The 24,425-nt window shown below is 40.1% G+C and overlaps 1 protein-coding gene across 2 annotated transcripts in view; it reads left to right on the forward strand.

Moving 5' to 3' along the window:
- Nucleotides 1–24,425, forward strand: part of THRB (thyroid hormone receptor, beta) — a 158,090-nt gene that overhangs the window by 118,921 nt on the left and 14,744 nt on the right. The window contains exons 1-4 of one of the 2 annotated variants that reach the window (XM_014937879.1): nucleotides 6,548–7,016; nucleotides 17,293–17,393; nucleotides 21,257–21,404; nucleotides 24,139–24,344. In XM_014937879.1, coding sequence (XP_014793365.1) covers nucleotides 6,689–7,016; nucleotides 17,293–17,393; nucleotides 21,257–21,404; nucleotides 24,139–24,344 — 783 coding nt within the window. In that variant the 5' untranslated portion in view covers nucleotides 6,548–6,688. Of the gene's footprint in view, nucleotides 1–6,547; nucleotides 7,017–17,292; nucleotides 17,394–21,256; nucleotides 21,405–24,138; nucleotides 24,345–24,425 lie in introns of those variants that run through there. The other variant, XM_014937880.1, reaches the window with a different exon arrangement.

The raw sequence follows: 24,425 nt of genomic DNA on the forward strand, positions 1-24,425 counted from the left end.
TATTACCTTTTTTTCTTTTTTCTTTTTTTTTTTTTCAGTGGGCATAATTGTGATTTTTAGTATTCCTTTTTATTCAATGCAATAGCTTTGTGCAGAGCTCTGATGAAAATGCTATGAGTACTTACTGGGGTTTTCTGTGTGATATCTAATATAAAATAATATCTATTCCTTTAGCCCTTTAAACATTTATTTGTCTCTCTCGTTATGGTCTTGATTAGCTGATCAAAAATATTTTCTGAACCTGCCCTTTTTAAATAAAGTATATCCTTGAGACATTGAACATGCAAAGGCAAACAAAAGCATTTTTTTACGACTTTCAGGGTGTTCATCTCTCACCTGTGACTGTGTTGTTTGCCTTTTCTTCTTTCTTAACCATCCCCAAAACTTCAGTAAGTGCACATACGGAGCTCAGATAAATAGAACTTCCATTTATGAATATTCTTTGCCTCAGTAGCTAGGAAAATTAAACAATTTCTTTCAGGTAGCATTTTTTATTCACATCAGTGCAGCATTGAAGGAATTCCTTTTAGGAATCACAGTTGCTTAGGTATTAGCACAAATTTAGTGCTTAAGTTATTTTTGTTCCTTTTTAAACTGGGATAAATAGGTCTTCATTGTTCTTTGCCTAAAAAATAATTAGTGGATATTGGGAGGGAGGGACCACAAGTTGTTTTCTTTTACTTAAGTCTTGCATCACTCCAGGAAGAAAGATTACAGTGTCAGGCAGGATATCACCTCATGAAAAAGTTAAACTGGTCTAAGTACCTGATTTCTTTAGATTTAGTTGCTCTTTACCTCAGAATGCCTCTTTGCTAACAGATGTCAGGTGTTGATCGCTTTAACGTCTTACTAAAGGCTGTGAGGAGGCTGCCAAACCCAGACAGTCCCACCCCAGAGACTCTTAATTACGTTGTGTCAAGCTACATTAGCTGACTTTCTGCTTAGTTTTATTTTTGAACAAATGGAACTTTTTACCTTGAAGTTTTCGTGTGGAGTTGGGGTAGGGAGTGACTCAGAAAAGGTGCATGTTCCAAGTATTGGCAGTTACTTTCTCAAGAGATTAGCAGTGTAATTAACTGATGTCTGCTAACAGGGTCTTCAATTATGAGATATGGGGAGACTTAACATATTGGGTTGTCTGGGTCACAGGTCTATAATTACTCTTAGCAATATTTGCTCAGAGACCATCTCAAAATTTGTCGAACACCAGTCAAGAATTTTGTTAGCCAGTTTGTTGGCAAACCCCCCCAAGGAGCAAATGCTCTCAGACAGACCATGGGCTACCCTGTGTGTTGCCAATCGTGCAAGGAACTCATGCAAGAGAGCAAGCACAAACCCTGGAAGCGTCTTGATTGTGAGAGAGCAACCTCCATTCTCTTTTAACCAAATTTATTCAAGGTGTCAAATATTTTCAGGGAGAACTGGATTTGTAGTGAATCTGAACATTTAAATATAAACTATGACATTCTTTGTTACCCAAACAGACTAATGAGTCTGAAGTGTTTCAATAAAAGGCACATCACACTGGCGTTTTATGAGTCACATACAAATCTAGTGACATGTCATAACCGAGGTACAGCAGGTTTTGTGAGAGAAGCAATTTTAAAGAAAGAACTAACTTAATACATGTTGAGAGAAGAGATGTGCTATTGTGTAAGATTTTCCTCAGGTTGAAACCAGGGGCAGCTAGTTGGAAGCTGGTTGTGTCTGTTGCAAACCCTAAGACATGATTTGATGCCAGAAAGTTTTAGCTCTTTTTCCCTCAACTGTGTCACTTGCTGTAGTACATATAGTGTAGACAAAATGACAATTCTTAATGTCTTTGATTCCACTGAGACACACTCTAGCAACTGTCAAATGCTATTGTAACTTTACAGCACTAGAATTCCATAATTCTACATACTTTGTGATTTATTCACAAGTAGAGTTTTTAAAATAAGATAAGTACTATACGGAGTTAATTTTCTGTTCTTCTAAGTGCTCAGTGTTATTTTGGATTCTGATGTTTGAGGTTTTCTTAGTTTAATTTATAGCACTAAGACCCCTGGGGGTCAGAACTGATGTGATAAGCTGATACTAAGATTCCCCAAACAGTAAGTTTGTACAGTCATATTTTTGAGGGCCTGTTTTGAGTCTCTGATTGTAGTATGTAATGTGAATGAGTAAGGTAGTGCAAATATATACATTAAAGAGAGGTGGTAACTCATCATGTGTGCACGGAGAAAGCAGTATTTGACAAATTATGTGTGTTGCAAAAGCCACATTAGTACTTCTGCTCGAAAGCTTTTCTAGTTTTCAGTATATTTTCTTTCTGATAGAGAAAGCTAGGGACTGTCTGTGATGTGTCCCATGTTATGTGGTGTGAGTCATGAAAGTGCAGATTTATCTTCTCCTTGAAGAGCAGTGATCTAGGGTTTTTTTTTCCCCATAACCTTCATCTGAGGTGGGTGAGAGAATGCAGTCAAGAAGAAAATCTATCAATAGGATATATAACAGTTATTTTGTAACACGTAAAAATAAGTAGGAGCTGATAACACAAGTGTACATTACTGTTAGGAGTTTAGAAAGGTATGTTTAATCTTGCAACTACATGTTCAACTGTGCAAACCTTTTTGACCAAATGCTGGATTTCTATTCATTTGTATGCATAAAGTGTGAACACGACCCGCGTAAGATCCTTGTCTGCTGTGAAGGCTCTGCAGGACTTCCCACGTACTGACCCTGCTGAGTCTTTCCCAAGTGGCACACAGGGGCCCTGCCTGCAGCTCGGAGACAGCCAGGACTCGAGACCAAGGGTGCAGAGTTTGGGGATGGTGAGGAAAATACGACTTTTGCAGGTAATTCACCTGCACATTCCCCCAGGTGGTAGAGGTGGGCAACAGGAGTGGATTGCGCTGAACAGCACCTTTTTTGTGTGTGAGGGATCTCGGTTGGGGTGTTCCGGCGGGAGGATCACCCACAGGAATACTGTCTCGCCTTAAAATTTCTGTGGGTTCATTTTGGCGATTTTTGTGACTGAGTTAAGTCACAAGAGAAGTGCAGCTTAGTGGGGCATTTGATTCTTCGTAATTGAAAGTTTTAGTCAGAGTTTTTAAAACAGGAGTCGATAAAGAGCTGCAGGGTCTAGTGCAGAGCAATCTCTCCTGCAGACACCTCCTTTCAGGCATTTTCGGCCTGACTTCTGCCCACCCAGTGTAACATCACTGACTACACTACACTTACTTCTGATTTACACCAGGGTGAGTATTTCAAAGACTTTGGGGGCGTTTGTGACTCCTGTTCTGTGAGTAATTTCTACCTTTTTTAATACAATGATCTGACGCCTCAGACTGTGAAGGGTTCAAAATTCAGGTACTCTTCAGCTGCAGTATCAAAGTTTCTGTTTTATCACTGGCCTCTTTGCTCGTACCAGAGATTTTATTCTGCTAGTGATTAATTTCCATGTGTTCGCATAATCAGACCCTTGTGAACTAATAAAATTCCAAGTGTGGTACTACATTGCTGGAGGCAATGAAAGCTCAACATGATGTGATTTAAAGACTCTAATATTCAAGTCAGAATACAAGACAAAGAAAAGTTGTTACTATTTTCTACTCTCAGTTTTTTGATAAAGACCCCATCTGACTGTCTTTTATTTAATGGTGATTTAATTCAAAGTGATACATGAAAGGGACATGCAGGAGTGGACCCTAAGAGATTAAAATGAAAATATTTTAGGAATATTTCATTTTTAATAGGGATGTTAAATCTTTGTGGTGTTTTTTGGACTGATTTGTTTCCAAGGGAACAACAATCTGCAGTGCTATAAACCTCTTTAATGTTAGCACGTTACAGGTAAGGAGTCCCCATTCCCTGGCAGCGTTTATAGTTTTTTATTTTTTTTCAGAAAAGGTTCTCATCCATTTTTCTTTTTCTCCTTGTTCTTCACAGTTTGGTATAATTTAATTTCCTGGCATTATTACAGTAGTTCTGACAAAGACGTATACATGGCACGTTTCTAAGCATTACTGAATTATTGACATAGCGGTAGAAAATAAAAAATACTGGTGGGATTGGAAGAGAAAGTAAGTCACAGACTGTGCTACTTCAAGATACCGTATCCTCGGGTGCCATCCTGACTGGGACAGCTCTGCCTACATGTGGTCTCAATTCTGTTTAGTTTTTGAGTAATAAACCTAAATCAAATCGGGGAGGGGAGAGAAGAACAACAGAAGAGAAAATTTGTAAGAATTTTTTCTCATTTAGCAAAACAAATCCACATAGGGGAAAAATTCCCCCTAAGAATTTAAAGCCTAGTTCCTCGAAGCTTTCCTGGGTAGTGTAAAAATATCTAGGTATTCTGCTCCGCTCACCTGTAAGATACAGCCTGCCCTCTGTGCAAGCTCTGGCATAAATTCCTGGTAGCTGTACAGGAGATCCTTTTGTGGTAAATGAACAACCCCCGCGTTGCACTTGTGGAATGTTTTCTTTCTGGGGAGCACGGGGAAGTAAGCGCGGCAGGTTGTACGTGTGACGTTTGTACATACTACGGTATCACCAACCGAGCACATAAATGGGTATGGTTTGGGGGTTTCTCTGTAAATACTGTAGAGTTTCTTGGGAAACACGGACATGTTTTTATGAAGTGCTGAACATCCATTCTTGAAAAAATCAGATCTTGCCTAAGACATGCTTTTTGTCACAGACAAAATCACTGCTCGTAAAAACTAGATCATGGGCCTCAGCTAAAATGAAAATTAACTTCATTGTGTGCTTTTTCACATCGTATTTCACAATGCTATTTGTTGAGTTAGATCTTCGGTAAAAACAACATGGAGAACGAGGGTTCATTTGTGTTTTACTTCTGGAATTTCAGTAACTATTCATGCTTGATGTTAAATTGCCAGGGTTTTATCAGACGAGGTTCGTTTCGGAAGCAACTCCATTAACTTCAGTATAATTGATAGAGTTTATTTTGACTTACGAAGTGTATTACTATTTTCTAAGCAGGTTAATAAGAAATGTGTTAAAGATGTTAAAGTGTTAAAGATGCTTCTTTTATAGTTAGAGGGAAAAAAATTAAAAATCCAAGCATGAGTTTTAACTTCTCTGTTTCTCAGAAGCACTGATCCCAAATTCTGTTAGCCTGCACATTAGATGGCAATTGGTAAGGCGTTATATTTAGATAGATTAGTTACTGTTGTATGTTGGGAGGGAGAATGTTTCCTCTGTCGGTTCTTAGACTGAAACATTAAACAATATCAGGTAGGGAGAAATACGTACATGTCATGCCCAGTTGTTTCCTATTTCACTGAACTTTTGGGGACTGTCATCAAGGTTCTCAGATGTCTACTTCAGAGCCTAGATGAAAAAGGGCTAACCTACATGGTAGTTTTGGGATCCTGTAGATTGGTTAAAGTGAGTGAAATAAGAAAAATAAGACCTCATTATCAAATCAGTAATAGCTCTGCTTCCTAATAAGAAGAACAGACATTAAAGAGGGATACCGTCTTGTTACTGACTTAGCAAGTTTTGCCGTATTTAACTGTGCTGTAAAGAGAAAACGTATTTTGCCTAGTGAAAAACAAATAGCAGCTAATAGAAATAAAAAATAAAATAATTTCTTTTAGATCAAAAAAAAATGGCTGATTGAACAAGGTGTATTAACTGTATTGAGGTTTAGTGTGCGTGAAGCAATTATAAGATCATATAGTTTTTGTTGTAGTGGCATTGAGATGTTCATATCTCATAGGTGAGCCAAAACGAACAAAAACCCCTCCTTACGCCACTCGGTCTGTTGTTGAAAAAGATACACTTCCAAAAGTACTTAATTAGTGAAACATAAAAGATAACAAAGCAGAATAGCAAGACAATTAGCTTATTGATAATATTTAAGCAGTGTTCGCTGATTATATTATTTTGAAGTTTCCCACCTGTTGAACTCAATAGAAATTACCTCCCCAAATCACTGAAGTTTAGAAAAGCTGCTTTCCCGTAAATGCATTACCAGGCAGTGGGGAGGATTGTGTGTGTGTGGAAGGCTGGGGAGATTCATGCATGTAATTCTGTAAAACAAAATCAATAAAGCTGATGACAGATTAAGTTGCTAAATTTTGTAAAACTAGACTACTGTTTGGGTCATCAACACAGCACTATTGGATTTTCTATGGTTTAATGCTGAAAAACAGGATTATTGATTTTAGGATTTTCAGCGTATCCCCTCTGGGGGTTCTTAAGCAGTCTTTATAATGCTTCACACTTAAGTTGACAACTACAGTGACATAACTGTGTCCTCGCCCTAGTAATCATTTTCTAATCATATTGGAAAAGGCTGGAAATGGTTTATAAAATGATTATTCCAGACAAATGGGGGAACAGGAGGGTTGTCGGGACGTGGCTTCTTTGTCTGGTGGTCATCGCTACCTGCCTGCCATCTTCCCTTGGAATTAACTTACAGTCACAGATTAAGACCTTTGACTGTCATAAATCTGCTTCCCAATATGTTTGACTGGCAGGGGAGTTCACAAGCCGTCCCAATATAAATAGGATTTTAGCACATCAGGTGCCGCTCCAAAGTAAAAGGGGCTGTTTTGCAGTCGACTTTGTTGGTGTATATTCATCGCTCCTCTCCCGGTCCATGTGTATGCATGCCTGCCTGTGTATGCATGTGTGTGTGTGCGTAAAGTAGAAGCTGAGATAGGGTAACAAAATGAACTACTGTATGCAAGAAATATATGAAGTGCACCCAGCTGCCGGTAGCAATTGCTACATGCAGTCCACTGATTATTGCACCTATATCGAAGAGAATCAGGGTTACAGCAGTTGTGATGCTCAGGTCCTGCACAGTAACAACATATATATGGAACAGGCCTGGGCGGTGAATCAGCCTTATACCTGTAGTTACCCTGGAAACGTGTTTAAAAGCGAGTACTCTGACATGGACATGGCCCTGAATCAGTACAACCAACCTGAATATTTCACCGAAGAAAAACCTACTTTTTCTCAAGTGCAGTCGCCATCGTACTCTCAGAAGAAAGGTAGGGGCAATTTATTTAAATAACAACGAAAAATTATCTCTGTTTTTGTTTTTTGTTTTGTGTTAAACTTACAGTTGCATCAGTTGGCTCAGATACATCTTTGAATGTGAAGGCTGCCTGTTCAAAATTGAAAGCAGCAGTAACATAGGTTGCTAGGTGATTGTAAGGTTTTTCTGTGAGCAGTGAGGATTTCCAAGCACTTTTTCTTAATTTATAAAAGACATTTGCAAATATATTGCTTGTTTTCTGCCTTCCGGGGCTATTAAGTTCATTTGCTGTTCACCGGTGAGCTAGATAAGAAAGTTTCTCTACTGAAATGTCGTCATTATATATTCTGGATCTTAAAGCTGTGTTTCTGGTTACATACAAACAATTCGTGTGAGTCCCTGTTATCAGTAAATGTGAACTCTGTTTACTCAGCAACTCGGGCAAAATATTTTGAAAATAGAACTGTAAATATGTATGGGAAAATGATTACGTTTAATAGACTCACTGTCTTCTAAGTGAAAATCTGTAGTTTCTGATTATGCAAAGCAAAAAAGACTGAAAATTCAAGGATATATCCGTGCAAGAAAGACTATTCTGCATTTTCTCCATCCAAAAAGTTGATCTAATCAATATGTTTGTGAGACATAATCAGAGTGCAATATCTGCTCCCTCAGGGTTAAATCATTGCCTGTTTTTACAATTTATTCTTTTTCTTTCAAGTAAGCAAAGCAGATTCAAAAAGAGCCCCAAATACCAACAAACACTTGGAAATGTTTTCGTTGTTATTTGTTTTGAACTCAGACAAGCAAACTGACGCATACAGAGTATAGGTTCTCTGTGTTTCTTCAAAATCGCATTATTAAAGAATAAAAATACGCAGCCTGTTGTGCCGACAGAATGTCCTTCTTTTATTAAGACCAGATTTTCTGTCTACAGTTATCCAAACCCCAGATGAATCCGATGTAACTAGGTAGATAGAGAAAACACAATTTACTACTTTCAAAGTGGCTTTGTAGTAAAAAGTAGATTGTTTCATCTAATTAACTACATGGAAAATTAGAGTATCTTCCTTCGTGCAGCCAGTATTTCTTAGCACTTGGTGCAATAAATCTGTATGTTTGGTAGAAAAATGTCTTAATTGTATACTTTGAACAGCATTGTATTTCATAATAAAGGAAATATTAAAATCCTGTTCTAGGAAGCTGTAAGCACATGATCAAATTGTAGGCTAAATGTAGTTGTGGATAATGCATGTTTTTGTATTGTGCAGCATTTTAAATGCCTTTTAAGGCTAGCTATCTTCTGTTGGGTTTTAACTAATGAATTTACAACTCTTTTTTGACTTTTCTCATGCCTTATTTTTGATTTAAAAAATAGTACTCTGGATTAACTCTAGAGAAAACAAAGACTTGCTATTGCAAATTCAGTGAAGGAATAAATTTTTCATCATTTTAAAGGTTATAAATAATAATTTATATATCTGGAATAGAGCTTTAAGTTATTTCAGTACTCAGCTGCTATCGGCTCAATTTAAAGTTTTTGTACTTGTTTGGTTGAGAAAATACAGAGTTATTTTTAAAAACTGCTTGTCTGCCCTTGTTTTCTACTACCTCAGTTTCACTAAGTAACGGCAGTGAATTTTGGTGGAAGCCGGCTCCCAAGCAGGCTTTTTAATTGATCATTCATGGAGACTGAGCAACCTGCTTTGGGATTCTTTAGAGCCTTATTACTGTGATAATCAATAAGAAGTTGCCTCCCTTCTGTCAAACCTTCGCAAATGCTGAGTTTGTTAAGCAGAAGAGATCTAAACTGTGTGGGACATGTGCATCTTCTCTATTATTTTTTTTTTAATTTCCATCTTTTAACCAAGCTATCGTAAAACTAACGAATCTTTTAATCCTGTCCTAAGAACAGAAGGCTCTACATAGGGCATGTGTGTCTCTATTGATCCAGAATTGATTTTGGGGGGAACAAGGGAGTTTGTTAGAGAAGCCTTGGTAATAACCCATTAAAGCAAAATTAAGTCCCTAAGCAGGTGTTCATGAGGAGTCTTGATTGTTGCAGTTGGTATTTTTGTTAGTCCCTGAAATTTGTAGTAATCTCAATAATATGCTGTTCAAATCAGATTGCAGTTTATAGTAGCACATGGAGTCTTTTCCAGTCACAACTTTTGCTAGTTATTAAATGGTTAAAGTCTTCTTTTCCATCTGGGAAGACAAAAGACATCAACATTTTATATGCTGAAAAAAATATCTTTTATGAAGGGGAGTTTAATCTGTTCTCTCTATGTCACTTTAAAAGAATTCAGAAAATGCTTTAAAAAACAAGAACCAAAGACGTGAACAATATGTCACTAGAGGAAAAAAACAAGTATTTAGAAAGTGTAGCCAGTTATTCTGAAATATAAGAAAGCGCTTAAGCTGCTTCAGTTATTAGAGTACATTAAAAACTATTATTTCCCGATTATGTCACAAAACTCCAGAAAATCGAGAGAGGGAGGTGTGGTTTTAGCTTTGTGTCTGCTTCTTGCTCCGTTCCCTGTTGTGCTGTAGTGAACGCTCTCAGAAGGCAGCAGCACAATCCTCGTGCAAGGGCTGGCAGTTGTGCTTGGGACGTGCTTTTGGACCTGACCCTCCCGTAGGAGACAGGCAACCGGTGACGCTTCGTTTTCTACACCCGGCTGTGAAATGGGATGAGCAGAACAGGGCTCATCGTTGTGAATTCCCACTTCTGTCCCAGAGAGCTTAAACTGGAATATTTTTCTCCTCTTAGGGCACCGCTGGCCGCGGTGAGATCTTGCAGCACCGCACACTGTGGGAGTGATGCTGGGGGAGAGCCCGTGCCACCCTGCCCTTGCGTGGGGCTCAGCAGATAGGCAAAAGTCCCCTTCCATCTCACACCGCGCGTATGGTGAGGAGGAGTTCCCAGTGCCAGGGCAGAGGTAGAGCAGCGAGGAAGGTAAAAAAGAAACACGTGTAGAGGTGTGGAAACCTCAGCATCCCCACGTTAGGTGTGTGCACAGTGTTTTGGCCATTTGGACAAGGTGGGAAATGAGTCTGCAAAGTTAGAACCGGCATGAGAGTCAGCTGCCACTTCCCTTTGCATGGGCGTTTCACAGACAAAGTTAGTGACAGATGCCCACAGGAGTCTATGAAGCTAGGCTTTAACTTCCTGCTCTGGGGGAGACCAGATGTAACCAGAGGCTGCCCCCCAAAACCAAGGGTTTGCGATCGAGAATTCTTGAGTTGTGCTTTAGGTGGCTCCTCAGCCCTGCATCTCCCCTTGCTTCCCAGATACAAGGTGAGGTTAATGCTGTCTCTTTAAGTGCTCTTCGCATGGTGGGAGAAAGGGGCTTTGAAAGTTATTGTTATTGTTATTATAATTATAATTATTATTATTTCCCTTTGTACTTTCTTAGGCAGTTGACATGCAGCTGAGAATACAAACTGTATGGCTACCTAGAGCATGCCACGCAATTAGTCCAAACTGAGTTCTCAGCGTGTGAAAACATTAGGGTATTTTCTGAATAGCTAAGAAAATACAACATGGAGATTATGGCAAAATGTCTTCTTATCAGTGCAGGGAGGATGTGTGCATATAATCAATTTACAAAAACACTGAGAATTTGTCATCTTGGCTTTTGCAGGAGAGGGTGTTGACAATTCTTTTGGGCTTTAAATTGATTAATTTTGCTCTTGACCACCCATCTAAGGAGATAGCACTGATAAGAAAAATTGTGTCCTATTCAGCAGCTCATTATGCATTTGGAATTATGTTTGTTTCTTTTTTAATAAAAATGTCAGTGGAAAAAGTGTTTTCATCTCCTTTATGTTAACCTTTCCATAACCAAATGAAGGATGGGAAAATGAACCAAGCCGTACTTTGCTTTTGCATCAGTGGTAAAACTGATGTTCAATGAGGCTTAGGTTTCTAAATAAATTACTTGTGATACTAAGCTGTGGTCTCTAAAAACATTTAAATAATTTGGGGGAAAAAATGTACATGGTCTGACTTACAGTAATGCATTTTGTACCTGTAGTTAGTAAAGGGTGCTAGTGCAGTCTGATCTCAGCAGTTTAAGTGATAACACAGCTTGGGCTAAAATGTTTTCAGTACATACGTGCAAAATGCACTGAAGGTTTCTTCTGACTCAGTCCAAAGAAGAGAGTTAATACATAGAAAAGTAATTGAGGGAAAAGAGACTATAAAAAAATGTTCAAAATTCTATCTTTGCAGAGTCTTTTTGCCAAATTTCAGTAATTCCATAAATGAAAGAGTGTTAACAAAGATCAAAATTGCAGATAAACAAGCCAGTTAACTAACAAGAAATGTGTGAATCTGTTTAGCAACATTCTTGGTGCTTCCAGGCTCAACGGAGAAATAAGCAGGTTTTCTCGGTGGCAGCAATTTAAAGAAAGCGGGAAACAAGGAATCAGTGTATCAGCCCAGCCTTTCGGATCAATACTGATAATAGCACAAACAAGAATGGAATATGCTTTTTCTAACTCAGCTCTATGCTTTCTCCTATAAACACTTTATTTAAGCTTTTTCTACACAAGTGTATCAAGGATGATAGCTGGATGGTTCTTGTAATTTTCTATAAATTGCAAAGAGTAACAGTGTGCCTATGGAATTGGTAGAACAGCACTATGAATTTTCTTTTCAGTTCTAATACAGTTGGGGATTCTCAAGGTAGTAATTAATTTCATCTTTTTCATTTTCATACTGCAGTGTCTGGTAAGTGAATACGAGCTTACTGATAAGTCCTGAACTCCTCAATTTAGTGAGTGGTCTCTAGTTACGCAAACCATACCAGATGGGGGAAAGAAAGATTTCAGGGACTATATTTAATACATGACTTTGTCAGTGTACAGTGAAAATCAAAGTACTGAATAATGGTCTTAAAACCCAAGTGTCCTTGTGCAATAGCAAAAAAAAAAAGGCTTTTTCTGCTTGCAATAGCCTATGATGGGTCAGGAACATGTTAATAAGGAACATCTGGTCTACAGCCATATTTTTTTTGTGCTGATGTCACTCATATCCCTGTTTGGTTGTCAAATATGGTTTGGGTCCTAGAATTTTTTTAAGTGTGGTTTAATCTCTAAGCGAATATTACATTATCTGTACAGACAGAGACCTGGAGATGTAAAGTCTGTGCAATGATACTTTTAACAAAACTGAAGTAGTTTCTTTACCTTTCTCAAAACATGCTTTTTTTTTCTCGTGTCTGCCAGGTACAGCGGGGAAAAAACAGTATCATTTTTCAGGGGTTGTTTTCATTTAAATAGATTTTCTTTGCCTTGGAGGGAGGGAGGGGCAAGAATAGCCACGGAGTGTCTCATTTGCGTCTCTCCAATCTGTTACACCGTGCGGGGTCACATATATGCTTTAAGGTATCATTCCTGCAAATGGTAATTTGAGAGCATGGGCATACAGTATTAATGAACCCGGGTACCTCAGGTGCCTGCATAGGTTAGCAGATCTCGGGATGTCCTCACGGCTGCCGGGGCAAACGCGTTGCACATTTTCCTGTCAAGGGGAGTTGTTTCTCACCATACCTCTACAAAGCTACCGGTATGATTTAAAAGATATTGTAAATCACCGTCAAGGTTGGTTATAATGGATTATAGAACATATTCTTCTAGACAGGGGCAACTGGTCCTGCTGAGTACTTCACCTTGCCAAGGCAGTAAGATTAGGTGGACCGGCAGGTGGGAGTCTGGGGGGCAAAGGGGTTACTTCAGGCTGAAGGGGAGACACCAGACACAGCGAGTCAAGGCCGTTCATTGGTGTTCTCCACTCAAAGCTAAGATCCAAGGTGGGCATTGGGATGAACAATGTCAAGTCATACCTGACAGCTAGTTAACTTTTAGGATCACCAAATGATAGTCCATGAGGATGTTCGAATACAGCAGACAGAGGCTTGAAGGACCAAGGAAAGATACTGGTTATTACTGTGCAGTTCAGTGAGATTGGTGTTCCTCCTAGCTATTTACTTAGTAGGCATTGACCAAGAATTAAAGGGTGAAACATGAACACCAGAAGTAGGAACCTACCCAATGTTCCCATGAGATTTGCCATCAGACGTTCTTCTTTCATAAGAGCGCACCTGGGTTACTCCGTCCAGACAGCATCTGCTTCTTCCACATAGGAGTTTTTATTTTTGGTTCAGGGTTATTAAACACATAAGATGCTGAAGTACTTGATGTGAGAGACAAGTCCCTATTAATCTGCCCCTACTCTTTTTTCCCCAAGTGCTGCAAGGGCTGAGAGAAGTCTGTTGCTTTGCTTCTTTCTCAAACCATCCAACACACAACTCTGCTGACATCCGCGTCTTCCCCAAGAATCTCCCTTGCGGTATTCCTAGTGTCCATGTACCATGGTACCAAGTTTAGAAAGACACTGTTGAATTTCCTCCTGCTGATAATGTTTCTAACTCTGAGTAGCAGCAAAAATGCACTGAGACTGCTTTTCTGCACGGCTTACAAATGAAATTGCATTGAATTTATACAGAGGTCAGACTGGATATTTGCAACTGGAAGTTACAATGGACATTACGGTTTGTGAGAATCTGAATGTAAGTCCCCTTGTTCCTCTTGGCATGATGTCTGCTTGTCTGAATTATGTCTTTTTAAAATACTACTGAAGATCCAATTTTCCTACTTTCTAGCAATTTCTGACGCCATTAGCTGTTGGAAGGAGGGTTAAAAATGTACAGAAGTATGGATATCACTCTCAGATTTGTAATAGAAAGAAAAATATGTTTATTGCACCCTTTTATTGCCAGTGATTTCTGGGGATAAGATTTTTCTATCCATTTCCTGTTGAACCAGTAGAAGAGTTCAAAGTGTGTGCTTACCTTGTGACATGGGAACAGTCCTGCAAAAGTGATGAACTTAATATTTAACGTTTAAGTTGCTGGTACTTAACCATTCCAATGCAGCAAAATTGGGAATGTGGTTGCACGTAAGGATGCCGTTTTTAATTTCTGACTAGGAGCACCTGTAGGAGATTTGGCTTTTCTGCCAGTTGGAGGCTGTTTCCTGAGTTGGATAAAGCCATGAAACTCCAAGAGAGAGATGGACAGCAGCAGTCACATGCGCCAGCTACTGTATATATTTAAGGAAGTGGTTTAGACAAGTGGTCTCCTGCTCCTCCAATAGCACAAAGCTGCCATTACATGAGCAGTGCTAACCAGATTATATACTTAATGAAACATCAAGGCATTTAGTTCAGAAGTAATTCTTGAGGAAGCAAACCAGGGATACTGAATTTTAGAGGATGTAGTCTATGCTACACTAAGTCTGTGTTCCGAGAATAGCAGTAGCAAGCAATAAGAAGCCCTGAATATTTACGAGAAATGTAATGGAAAATTCTGGATCCCTTAGCTAACTCTGCTGCCTCCTGTGTCAGCTCTGTGTTGTGTGTGAGTTGCATGTGCAGGGGCAGGTGTGAGCAAAAGGGGGGCAGGATGGAGATAATAGCCTCGCTAATCCCCCGCTGGCATAATGTCCATTAGGAGTCAGTGATGTAAATTGGAGTCGAACCCCTGCTGTCTCTCTTCCCTCAAGGTCACGGAACTAGTTCCATGTGTCCACCAGTCTTTACCCAAGCACAACTTGTTCATCATGGAGAAATGTAACCTGAATGTGAATCTCATCTTTTGCTGTATTATATTTTGCTTACTGGTGTGATACACCAGTAAGATCTCAGCTCGTTCCCCCGCTCCCCTTTCAGATGCCACTAGGAGTGCTGGCAAACCTGAGATGCAGGTACCCAGGCACAGCTTCGGAGTGCTCCTGAAGCATTACAGAAGAGGGATGTGTGTTCCTCTGTAATTTGAGGTTCTCATAGTTATGCTCAAAGTAGACGTAGTGTGACGTAGACCACACAAATACTTCCTGCCTTCTTCCTTCTTTACTTTCTCCTAATCCACTCACCAGTCCGCAGAAAGTTCAAGTATTTTAAGCTCAGGTAATTTCAAGTACTTTCTCTCTGATTCGGGCTTTTTTTCTGGAGAACCCCTGGCAAGTGTAGCCTTAGATAGGCACTTTCATTTGGGCTGTGTGTTACTGAGCTGGCCCTCTGACATGTTAGTCACAGGAAGATGATGAGCACCCTTCTTGCAGCACTGTCCAACAGCCTTCTGCTGCCCTGAGTCTTGTTGCTGGTTGTCCTCCATGTCACAGTGGTGTGCTGAGTCCCAGGGCTGTACCGAGCTATACTGGTGTGGGGGCTGCACAAAGACAGCAAGCTTGGAGGCTCCTCTGGTGTGTGGTGCTACAGGTGGGTTCAGCAAGCCAGTGGCAAGGGATAATATGACAGGCAGCCACATCTAAAGGACTCTCCCTCATTGCACTGATAAATTGCACTCAGACAGTTGGCAGATGATGCAAAACTGGGAGGAGCGGCTGGTACCCCAGATGGGTGTGCTGCCATTCAGAGCAACCTCAGCAGGCTGGAGAAATGGAATGAGAGGAATCTCTTGAAGTTCATCAAAGGGAAATGCCAAATCCTGCATTGTGGGAGGAATAATAAATGCAGCGGTACAGACTGGGTCCCAACTGCCTGGAAAGTTCTTTGCGTTGCAGTACTTGAGGGTTTTGGTGGGCAGCAAGTTGAACATGAGCCTGAGTTGAACACTGCTAGTGTGTCCTTGAGGCAAGGAAGGTCAATGGCGTCTTGGTGTGCATTAGGAGGATCGTCACCAACAGGTTCAGGGAGATGATCCTTCCCCACTGCTCGACTCTGGTGAAATGTATCTGCAGTGTTGGGTCTGGTTCTGGGCTCCTCAGTACAAGAAGGACATGGGCATTCTGAATGATTCCACAAAGATGATGAGGGGACTGGAGTTCTATGAGGAGAAGCTGGGAGATCTGGGATTGTTCAGCTTGGAGCAGAGAAGGCTTGAGGAGGGGTTCTTATCGATGTGTGTGACTACCTGATCCCCCATCACATAGAAGACAGAGCCACACTCTTTTCAGTGGTGCCCAGTGACAGGACAAGAGGCAATGAGCACAAATAGAAAATCAAGGAATTCCTTCTGGAGACAATAAAATAATCTTATCTTTTCACTATGAGGGTGACCGAGCACTTGCACAGGTTGCCTAGAAAGGTTGTAGAGTGTCCATCCTTGGAGATATTCAAAAGCCTTCTGGACATAGTCCTGGGCAACCAGCTCTTGGTGGCCCTGCTTGATCAGGGAGGTTGGACCAGATGACCTCCAGAGGTGCCTTCCAACCTTGGCCATTCTGTGGATTCTGGGATCCTGTGAAATATTTACTACACTTTAATAATCCTACGCGATTACACAAGTAGCTGGACTTTCCTCTCTTCCCCTCAAAATGAATCTGAGGTCTCTGTGTTACATCTTTACAGAGAGATTTTTCAGAAGGAAAAGTAATGTACCATAACACCATTAATTATGAGTTATGGGAACACATATTTTGAAAGGTTCCTATTTTACCCTGTTTCAAAGTTCTCTTTATTTTAGAATTACTTTTTGGTTGCCATCAAGATTGTTTTGGTTTTTTGCTCAAATTGGAAATATGTTTATGTTATCAAAACAAATGTCATTGTGGGGAAAGAAGGAAGCATTGCCAATGTTTTTCATAGCAGTAATATTTTGTTTCACTTGTTGGGTGTCTGGTGAGCCACTTCAGAAGAGAAAATGTCATTCTAACACATGCACGTACACACATATTTGAATGCCCACGTATTTTGCCCTAAATTCAGGCTATATTAAATACTCCTATGGAACATGCCCAGGTAAGGTGGGATCAGTACAGCTTGGACTATCTGTTGTTGGTACTTCTCTTACCACACCTGTCTTGAAACAAACGATCTCTCAGTAAATATTTCTTTCGACCAGGTCCCTGAGTCACCTGCAACCTGGGATCTTATCTTCAGTATATGAGTATATTGGGTTTTTGTGAAACAGATTAGAAGAATATACCGTATGTCTCACAGTTATTTTTTTATGCACATCAAAGCCTTTGAGGTAAAAATAAATATACTTATTTTTTCTGAGGTAGTAGTTCACCCAGGAGAGATCAGTCATGTTCCAGCTTCTCCCTCTTGATCAGTAGGTGCTGAAACAATGTGAAAAGTAAAAGATATTACAGATGATGTTTAAATAATTCTTTAAATAATTGTTAGTATGAGCTTTTTATTCCAGAAATTCAGTGAATTCAGATGGACAAGCAGATTTCAATGTAATATTTTTATATCAATTGTTTCATATCATTTTATATCGAGTTTACATGCCGCATCCTCTTTTTCTTTACAGGGTATATACCCAGTTACTTAGACAAGGATGAGCTATGTGTAGTGTGTGGGGACAAAGCCACCGGATATCATTATCGCTGCATCACTTGCGAAGGTTGCAAGGTAAATGGCACAGTGGGAAAGTGGGAATCAGAAATAGCTCTCCAGCTCCTCCATTATACAGACTTCCTGAACTGTGCTGTCAAATAAAACAAAGACAGATTAGAAGCGAATAAGAACATCCAGTACTGATGATAAGCCGTATCTGGCTATGCCGCTGCTCTTCATATGCATAAGGAATATAGTTGATTTTTGCAGTGTTTGCTTCTGAAAAGAAAACAAGAAATTTAGATTTTTGTTATTGCTATTTAACTGTTAGCTTTTCCATTTTTAATGTTTCTTTTGCCATATTCTCAGCCAGAGTACATCAGCAGACTCCCAGCAACTCCACTGAAGCTGTTTATGCAATAGCTGAGGTTCTGCTGATGGCCATGAAGAATCTGTAGTGATTAACAGTGTTTCAGTGCCTCTCATCATCACTACGAAGAAGCAAAAATCAAAATCCCTTCCACATGCTCATAGATCCATCACTTTGGGAAGCATTGACACGCAGTTAAGACAGTTTCAAAAAAATAGTGCCTTCTTTAACTTAAGCATATTGAAATGTGCTTTCAGCCCTAAACTGCATCTCCAAAGCTACATGCAAAATTTAAAAGGAGATTGCTTTGGGCAAGCAAATAAAGAAAAAATAAAATTGAGTAACACAATCAGGCACATCTTAAATGATTTCATTGCCATAAATTTGCCTGAATAGCTTGAGATCCTGTAAGAAAGCTATTCTTTCCTGCAGAAAATAAAAAATGATTATGTTTTTCTAAACAAATGGGACCACACATGCCATGGACTAGTGTCATGGGACTAAGCCACAAAAGCTGTATTCTGTTCATCCCCAAAGTCTGGAGTATTTGGATCTGAGATTTTGGGTTTGGATTAGCTTTAGAGCTCCACATCACAGTAACTCTTTTGCTGAAGGAGCTCTTCCAGTTGAACCTCTTTGCTCTAAGTTACATTTATGAAATGCACAAAGACCTAAATATCCTACATATAGCAGGTTTGTGGTAATGTTCAGAATGGTTTTATAGACATACATAAATAATACGTGTGAAAAAACATTTATATCTGAGAAAACTGTAACTGAACAAGTGTTTCTTACACATTTACATCCCATATACGAGATTATAACAATACATAAAATGTATGAATATGACTTAATTCAGATATAATGAGAAGTAAGTGACACTGTGGCATTATGAAATATCTTTTTCTCCCAGCTGAACAGCTATATCTCTCAGCAGCTTTCCTAAGGTTTTTGTTACTCAAACTGAAGTATTTCTTTTTATGCCTACCAGCAATTTTGAAGATATAGCATACAAAATCTACCTTTATCTTCAGATACAGTTCTTTTGTCTGATGTACAATTTAAAATAATGATTATATGCACAAGGAACTGAGCTAACAATTTACAAGAAGTAATTAATTTTGTTCTCGTACTTGTAGTTGGCTTACAAACAGACCATTTTGTTTTGGTTTATTGTTCTTCTTGCAAATGTATTCATTGTAAAAGATGGGGGGTTTTGTGTGGACAATTTCAGTGCATGCCTTGGAGGGTCTGTGTACACATTTCCAGTTGTATAATTTATCAGCAAAGTTATATGTAATCAATTCTCAATGAATTTGACATTTACTAGTTGCTTCCACTCAAAATCACTTTAATTTTGTAACAACATTAATCAGGGTTGACAGCCCAATATTTGCTTTGGCAAGTGCTTTCATGAACAAAGCATCCTCACACATGATTTCTGAAGAGTAAATTGTAAGGAGTTTAAAGACAAATAAAACAGCATTGAGATCTGACATCACTGAAATGTTTCTCCAGACTGTAGCCATTGCATCTATTGCTAGGTAGGTGCATAATATACAAATTTGGGAAAAGAGTAGTTGCTTTACAATAAAATATGCTTTCTTTTACTGATGAAAATAACACTTCTGTGATGAAGTGTTTGGACAAATGTAGAAAGCAGCTTCCTTATCATATTGTCTCTAGAGATGATCAAAGAGAATTTTTTCAAAAGGTTTCTAGAAATGGGAAGATTGAAATGTGCTGGTTCCAACACAGGTGGTGAAGAGCCTTACCATTGTAAAGTGAGACCTACGTTAAGTCCCATGCAAGGTTTGGAAAACAGAAGCTCTTCTGAGATTCATCAGAGATTTTTCCATCTCTTTCTGTAACTAGAGGTTACCCCATGTCCCTGGTTGTCCAGAGCTGTCTTTGATCTTCAGGGAGGAGAGAGGCAGGTGTGGTCTCTAGGAATTCATCACAGGGTTGAGAGTGGATCCAAATCCACCTATTGGGTAAATGAGAGTTTGAGACCCAATCCAAACCCCACAGAAGGACATCTTGCCTGTGATTTCCTGCAGTTCAGTTTAATTGAGATTTCAGGTCTTACTGTTATCAAGGAAGAGGGATATTTACTCTTAGCTTGAGCTGGATCTTGTTAGAATAAACTCTGATGAGGACAAGGCTGCATATTGTCTTCACTGGAGTTGGGAGCTCAAGCTGAAATACAGGCTTATCCATACTTTTTTATTCAACATTCTATGTTAAAAGAAATTACACACTGCTATAAGATTTTACCGGGTGTTATTTAACATGATTAAAACCAGACATTTCATCTAGTGAAGTGAAGAGACTATTCATTAGATAAAATCCCAGCTGAAGAGAGTATTCATTAGGTAAAATCTCACTTGAATTTTGCTATTGTTTTCACTGAAATCAAAGCCATTCTCAGTGGCCTCAGTAAAACAGGACCAAGGTCCCAGTGTGTTCTCTCTGTCAAGGTGGTCCCAAGCTGCGTTGCAGAATGTGGACAGTCTCAAACAATGGTGAAATTTGAAATTAAAGCAAAGTCTAAATTTCTTGCTTTACAGCCTGTCTTTTCCATATCTTGCAGACTTCATGGGAAGTTTATCCAGCTATTGCATAAGTTAATGAGAAAGTCATGTTGAAATTAATTAGGTCCATAATGTTCAGAGATAATTTGTATCTGATTTCTTTACCTAAGGCCAAGGTCTATGTCGTGTATAAATCAAGGGATTCAGTGGAGCTACATTGGCTCGCATGAGCTTAGGATCTGACCTCATATCTGTGTTGTAGTTGGCAATATATTATGATAGATAGATAGATAGATAGATAGATAGATAGATAGATAGATAGAAAGAATTTATATATAGCGGGATTTTTATTGATGATTTTTGCGTTGAATACAGAGGTCTGTAGTAAATACAAATTAAATCCTCTTCTCAGAAATACAGATAATTTTAAAATCATGGATCCATTATTTAGAATCAAACTCAAAGATTGTGTAAATTGTGTTTCCAAAATTCTTGGTCTTGCCCAGATTTGGTAGGTTGGTTATTTGGCTTTGATGGAAAGAAAGAAGTAGAACTGTTTGTTCTTAATCCTGTAGTGGCTCATGCGCACCACCGTTCTTACTATTTGCAGAAGCTGCTCTTTAATTAAAAGTATGTATATGCCTCTTAATATCCCTCAAAATGGTTATGTCATTTAGAAAGGGGCTCAAAGTAAACTCTCCACTTCAAATACAAAAAAAAAAAAGAATTATCACACAGAAACATAAGACTTCAAGGAGACATGTAGACAGTATTCGCCCCTTGAGACAGCATTACTTATGGCTTTACTTCCTTCAGATGTCTTTATGTTTTCAGGTTTTAGGGACAAAATGTTTCGTGAAACTCAGAAAAGAAACACCATGCACTATAAAACTAGTTTGTTCTTTTTCTCTTTGAGAGTTTCATGGCATGAAGTATGTTATCTTGTACACTTAGGTACATTTTTAACAAACCAAAGTGGCTCCCAATTTGAAGAAATTGCACAATGCTAATGTTTCCCAATTTATTGCACTTAGGGTTTTTTTAGAAGAACCATTCAGAAAAACCTCCATCCAACCTATTCCTGTAAATATGAAGGAAAATGTGTGATAGACAAAGTAACAAGAAATCAGTGCCAGGAATGTCGCTTCAAAAAATGTATCTTTGTTGGCATGGCAACAGATTGTAAGTATATTTTTCTGTTTTTCTTTCTTTTCTCTTTTTTCTTTTTTAATGTGTGTGTTTGCTTAAAGTATGTTGATTGGTGAAGATTGTTAAAGTAGAGCAGAATTGCCAGCACTTTTTTTTTTTTAATAACTTGTACTGGAGAATTGTGCTCATTGCATCAAATCACTTTCATGGGGCTGTAATTCTTTGTTTATCCTTCACCAGGCTGCACCTTCTCCTGGCTTTACCAGGCTGAGTAACAGTAGGAATGTTCACTCTTTGGAGGAGAGGAGGGAGAAATGCATCTGGATGGACACTTTGCTTTAGAAAAAAACATCTTGTTTAGAAAATTCTGGAGGATGTGAAATTGAATGTCGTTGTATGAGTCATCCTGCAGTTGTTTGTTTTATTTTTAGCCCTGAAGAAGTTATCTACTGCAAAGAATTCCACTCTCATTCTAAAGAACTAGAACATATGGCTGTAAGATTAACCCTTAGGGGTCTTCTTTTCCTGCCGTTGCACAGGGATTTACACCGATAATGTCAATTAGTGCAAATGAGAGGAAGTCACGTAAATCCCACTGTGCGTTAACGTTAATGGTTGTTGCCAGCATAATCCTCTGCAGAAAAACTGATAGGAAATCAGGCCCAATAAACAACAGAAAAAGATCCTAACTTGGTATTTTTCGTTGGTAATATAATGTGTAACAACATCTTCTGTCTAGAGGGAAGTAGGTGAAATGACAGTTTCACAGAATCACAGAATCGCCTAGGTTGGAAGGGACCTTTAAGATCATCTAGTCCAACCATAAAAAAAACCAAACACACCCACACTAAACCATATCCCCGAGCACCATGTCAGTTGGTCTTTTAAATATCTCCAGGGATGGTGCCTCAACCACTTCCCTGGGCAGCCCATTCCAATGCCTGATAACCCTTTCAGTGAAGAAATTTTTCCTAATATCCCACCTGAACCTCCCCTGGCGCAACTTGAGGCCGTTTCCCCTTGTCCTATCGCCTGTAACTTGGGAGAAGAGACCTACCCCCGGGTTGCTACAGCCTCCTTTCAGGTAGTTGGAGAGAGCGATAAGGTCTCCCCTCAGCCTCCTTTTCTCCAGGCTGAACAACCCCAGCTCCCTCAGCCTCTCCTCGTGAGACTTATTCTCCAGACCCTTCACAAGCTTCATTGCCCTTCTCTGGACCCGCTCCAGCCCCTCAATGTCTTTTTTGTGGTAAGGGGCCCAAAACTGGACACAGTACTCGAGGTGGGGTCTCACCAGTGCCGAGTACAGGGGGATGAACACCTCTCGGGCCCTACTCGCCACACTGTTCCTGATACAGGCCAGGATGCTGTTGGCCTTCTCGGCCACCTGGGCACACTGCTGGCTCATGTTCAGCCGACAGTCGACCAACACCCCCAGGTCCTTTTCTGCCAGGCAGCTCTCCAGCCACTCTGCCCCCAGCCTGTAGCGCTGCCTGGGGTTGGTGTGACCCAAGTGCAGGACCCGGCACTTGGCCTTGTTGAAGCTCATCCCATTGGTCTCAGCCCATCGATCCAGCCTGTCCAGATCCCTCTGCAGAGCCTCTCTACCCTCCAGCAGGCCAACACTCCCGCCCAACTTGGTGTCATCTGCAAATTTACTGAGGGTACACTCGATCCCCTCATCCAGATCATTGATAAAGATGTTAAAGAGTTCTGTTTTAGCCAGGAGAAGGTCTGGCTGCCTCTGGGTCTCCAGCTGGCCCCCAACCCAGTCTGGGGCAGCAGACAGCAGTGAGCATCAGCCAGGCAGCAGCTCTGCAGAGCCAGAAGTTTCTCTGGGTCTGGTTCTGACCAGCAGGTGCCAGTACCACGAAGCTGGGGTGACCTTTGTGGGCTGCACCTATGTACATGCCAAAGGGGCTGTCACTGACCATGGCAGATGGGCCAGCTGTCCCCCAGTTTGAGAAGGCTTTCTCCCACCTTTGGGTGAAAATGTGCAAACAGAAGCATGTGAGCAGGGCTTTGGGTGCTTCTACCTGCCTGCCACCAGCTGTGGATCAGAATGGTCCTCCTCCACTAAAGCAGGCCAGGCTGTTTTAAATAGCCTATTCACGTTTGTATGGAAAATGGGATAAAACCTTCAGTGGTGGTGGGAGGTGTGCAGCCCTGGGCCTGTGGGTCTGCCATCACTGGAAGTCACAGGGCTCTAGGGGAATGCTACAGAATGGCACCATTTGTAGGGCTTATGGAAAAAGCCAAAGGTGGATTGTTCCTGAACGTGTCATGCAACAGGTAGTTGAGTCTCCTGTGAATAAGTACTCCCACTTTCTTAAGTCCATGGTACCTTCTGATGGCTTACAAGAACACATTCTGCGCAGTTAGAGCAGTGAGCATGCTGGTATTACTTTAGAAAAAATAGAAGTGCATCTTTCCCAACATGGACTACTCCAAGTCCATTAGAAGAGTGCTTTGTCTGAGTCCTCACAAAGCTTTTATGTTCTATGTTGTATTGATAAAGTAAGCCGCTGACGGCAACAGTGGTATCCGTCACGTTACCAGAAGGGTAAGTCATTCTTTGCAATCCAGGCTTCTGAGAAAATGAAGTTTGCAGAGAGAAGTGAGAGAACTGTGTTACCTGTGTACCAAAGTACTTCTTTACCGATTGGTTAAGGTGTATGTAATGAATTAGTACCTCAGGCCTAGAAAATACCAAAGGTTAGTGAACCTTAAAGAACTTCCTGCCATTTTTGTATGCTTTTTCCCCTGCTAGTGGTGTTGGATGACAGCAAGCGGTTGGCAAAGAGGAAGCTGATAGAAGAAAATCGAGAGAAGAGACGTCGGGAGGAGCTGCAGAAAACAATTGGGCACAAACCAGAGCCAACAGATGAGGAATGGGAGCTCATCAAAATTGTTACTGAAGCACATGTGGCCACCAATGCACAAGGAAGCCACTGGAAGCAGAAAAGGAAATTTCTGGTGAGGACTGTAGCCTTTTACACTGTTCTTGGAGCCAGTTTGTTTCTTTCTTTTGAAGTCCCTTCCCAGCATTGCAACCCC

The sequence above is a fragment of the Calidris pugnax genome, unplaced genomic scaffold (genome assembly GCF_001431845.1).
Source record: "Calidris pugnax isolate Ruff unplaced genomic scaffold, ASM143184v1 scaffold11, whole genome shotgun sequence".
In the NCBI taxonomy this organism is placed as follows: domain Eukaryota; kingdom Metazoa; phylum Chordata; class Aves; order Charadriiformes; family Scolopacidae; genus Calidris; species Calidris pugnax.